Source organism: Cibotium barometz, chromosome 53, assembly GCF_041138505.1.
Source record: "Cibotium barometz isolate CiBa-2024 chromosome 53, ASM4113850v1, whole genome shotgun sequence".
NCBI classification, from domain to species: domain Eukaryota; kingdom Viridiplantae; phylum Streptophyta; class Polypodiopsida; order Cyatheales; family Cibotiaceae; genus Cibotium; species Cibotium barometz.
Window position 1 is genome coordinate 40,128,165 of NC_141098.1, and position 2,469 is coordinate 40,130,633.

The 2,469-nt window shown below is 51.5% G+C and overlaps 1 protein-coding gene across 1 annotated transcript; it reads left to right on the forward strand.

The window, feature by feature from the left end:
* The first annotated feature begins 395 nt into the window (after nt 1-395).
* LOC147608627 (uncharacterized) lies at nt 396-2,019 on the forward strand. Its single transcript, XM_086789386.1, has one exon. It carries the CDS (start codon nt 847-849, stop codon nt 1,894-1,896), a length of 1,050 nt encoding a protein of 349 aa, XP_086645512.1. The 5' UTR covers nt 396-846; the 3' UTR covers nt 1,897-2,019.
* The last annotated feature ends 450 nt before the right edge of the window (nt 2,020-2,469 follow it).

Sequence of the window (2,469 nt, forward strand, 5' to 3'; positions counted from 1 at the left end):
TGTACAGGTCGGCTTGCGTGCATGGACGGGAACGGTAATAAAGGGAACCGAAGGGAGTGAACGACCAGAGAGTGAATCTCAGTAGTATGAACTAGTCAGAGTAAGGCACGTGATGTAAGAGAGAGAAAGAGCCTTGAGAGAGTGAGTGCTCAGTGATGTAAGAGAGAGAGACTGCCTACCGAGAGTGATGTAAGAGAGTGAGTGTTCTTAGAGAGAGATAACAGAGGGGGGGAATGGGAGGCACACACGAGAAAGGTTAAAGTTGCTGGCGTGCCGCCGGGTGCCGTAACACGACAGTGCATGGCGACGATACCAGCCGTCGCATTGCTTGGCAACTATCGCCCAACCCTTTCCTTCTCCCTTAGGCTTTGCAGGCCGTTGCTGTTGCCATGGCTGGCGTCTTGCCCTCTGCCGAATGTAAAAGTAAGATCCCCACAAGGAGAAAAGGGAAACAACACACACACACACAGACATGACCCCTATACGAAGGGGGTGTGGGGGGTCCTACACAGGGAGAGGTTTCACGGGAGCTACAATAGAGAGGAGATGGCGGTGGGTGATGACGAGATATAGACACGCTTATCATTCTCGCGTCTGTTCAGTTGTCGCCGTTTGATGTGCTGCGCGAGTGATTATATACACACGCACACACAGACAGACTTCAGCTCCCTTTGCTCTCAGTTTTTCGCCCCTCTCTCCCTTTCCACACCCGGTCCCCCCCGCCACTTCTGCAGCAATGGCGTAACCACCGCACTCTTTACCTCTACTTTGCCCGCGCTACTCTTTCTAATGTAACGGCGTACTGCACTTTACACCAACCCGACTCCGCCCTTGCCGCCTTTCAGCATGGCCGCCAACGTTGCCATCCCCCTCGAGCAGCCTCAGATCACGGCAGTAGAAGCTCCAACAGCCCCCCCTGGGGCTTGGCTTTGGACGCCGGACGTGGGCAGCAGAGCATTCGCATTCGGGCGTTTTATGCCCGCGGACGACAACTCCAGGGAAGCTAGAGCTTTTACGCAGGACGCGATCAGCCTTGCAGCCGGGATTTGGCCCCCACGTTCCTACCCCTGCAGCTTCTGTAGACGTGAATTCAGGTCCGCCCAAGCTCTGGGCGGCCACATGAACGTCCATCGTCGTGACCGGGCTCGTCTCCGCCAATCTTCTCCCACTTCGGGTCCCGATTCCGCCTCCGCCCTAGCTCCTTCTCTTCCCGGCTTGACGCCAGCCGCCTCCACCGATGCGGACTCCTCTCAAAAACTCTTCCATCTCTACCCCATGTCCACAGATTCGGCGCTCTCCAAGCTCATGTCCTCGTCCCTACCCATATCAACCTTCATCTGCAGCGCACCTTCCTTGATCTCGAGGACGTCCTGTACTTCTTCCTTGGCTTCAAACCCAGCCCTCCCTGGCAATTATCAGCATCCCGCTGGAGCCTCCTCCTTGCCTCTTAGCCTTCAACTTCTCGCCTCAGAAGCAGCATCTACTCTCTCCCATAAATCCGAGCCTTCAGACTTGCTCTCGTTAGGGCCTCCGCCCACTCGGCCAATAAGCCATGTTTGCAATTCCATCAACGTTCCAATGACCACCGCCGCCTCCGCCGCCGCCTCATCTTCTGCGACTAATTCTCCTCCAACAGCAACTACTCATTGCCGACGCCAAGCGTCCCTGATTCAGCTCAAGAGCGAGAGCCCCAGAAAGAAATCTGCAGCTTCTGGTTTCCGACCCTATCTGCCCACCAACAAGAATACCAGCCAGTCTGCAAATACTGAAGACAACGCGCAAATGCACATGACTCCGCGCCTTAATTTTGATGACAGCAATCACCTACAATACAGCGATAGCAGCGCTGCCGGCGGACTTGACTTGGAGTTGCGGCTAGGCCAAATGTCAGCTTGAGCGAGAATGCCCCATCATGAGCAGCTTCACAACAACAACACGAGTAAGCAGCGCTTCTTCACAGGCAACTCTCTCTGTTATTCCCAGCACTAATAATGTTTAGTCTCGCACACATTATGTTCATTCTTTGCCGTAAATTTTTATGGTTTGTTTATATACACCAATGTCTATTCAAATATTCAAGCGAATGCAATTACCAGTTTTTTTCCTTCTTGCAGTAAAATACAACCTTAGGTTGCCTTAAATCTCCCTATTAGCCATTATAGAGATCGAGATCAATGGTTTTCTCCTCCTCTCTTCAAGCTTGACATTATTGAAAATAGAGAGATTAATTGTTGCTTAGGCATCTTCGTACCTCTTCAGCTACTTCCTTTCGGAAGAAGTATAATCAAGTGTTCATACGATATGAAGCGATGAACATAGTATACATCTTAGTCCTGCTTTGTTACTCCTCGCAAGCACGCATAATGCAAAGAGAATCTATCAAAATTAATCGATGATGTAGAGATACCAGGTCAAAGCTTGATGTTGTGCTCTTCCACACACCTTCATGCATACTAGTACCATAAGGTG

Excerpts from the sequence above, each read along its gene's own strand:
- LOC147608627 (XM_086789386.1), top strand. The coding sequence starts at position 847 with ATGGCCGCCAACGTTGCCATCCCCCTCGAGCAGCCTCAGATCACGGCA.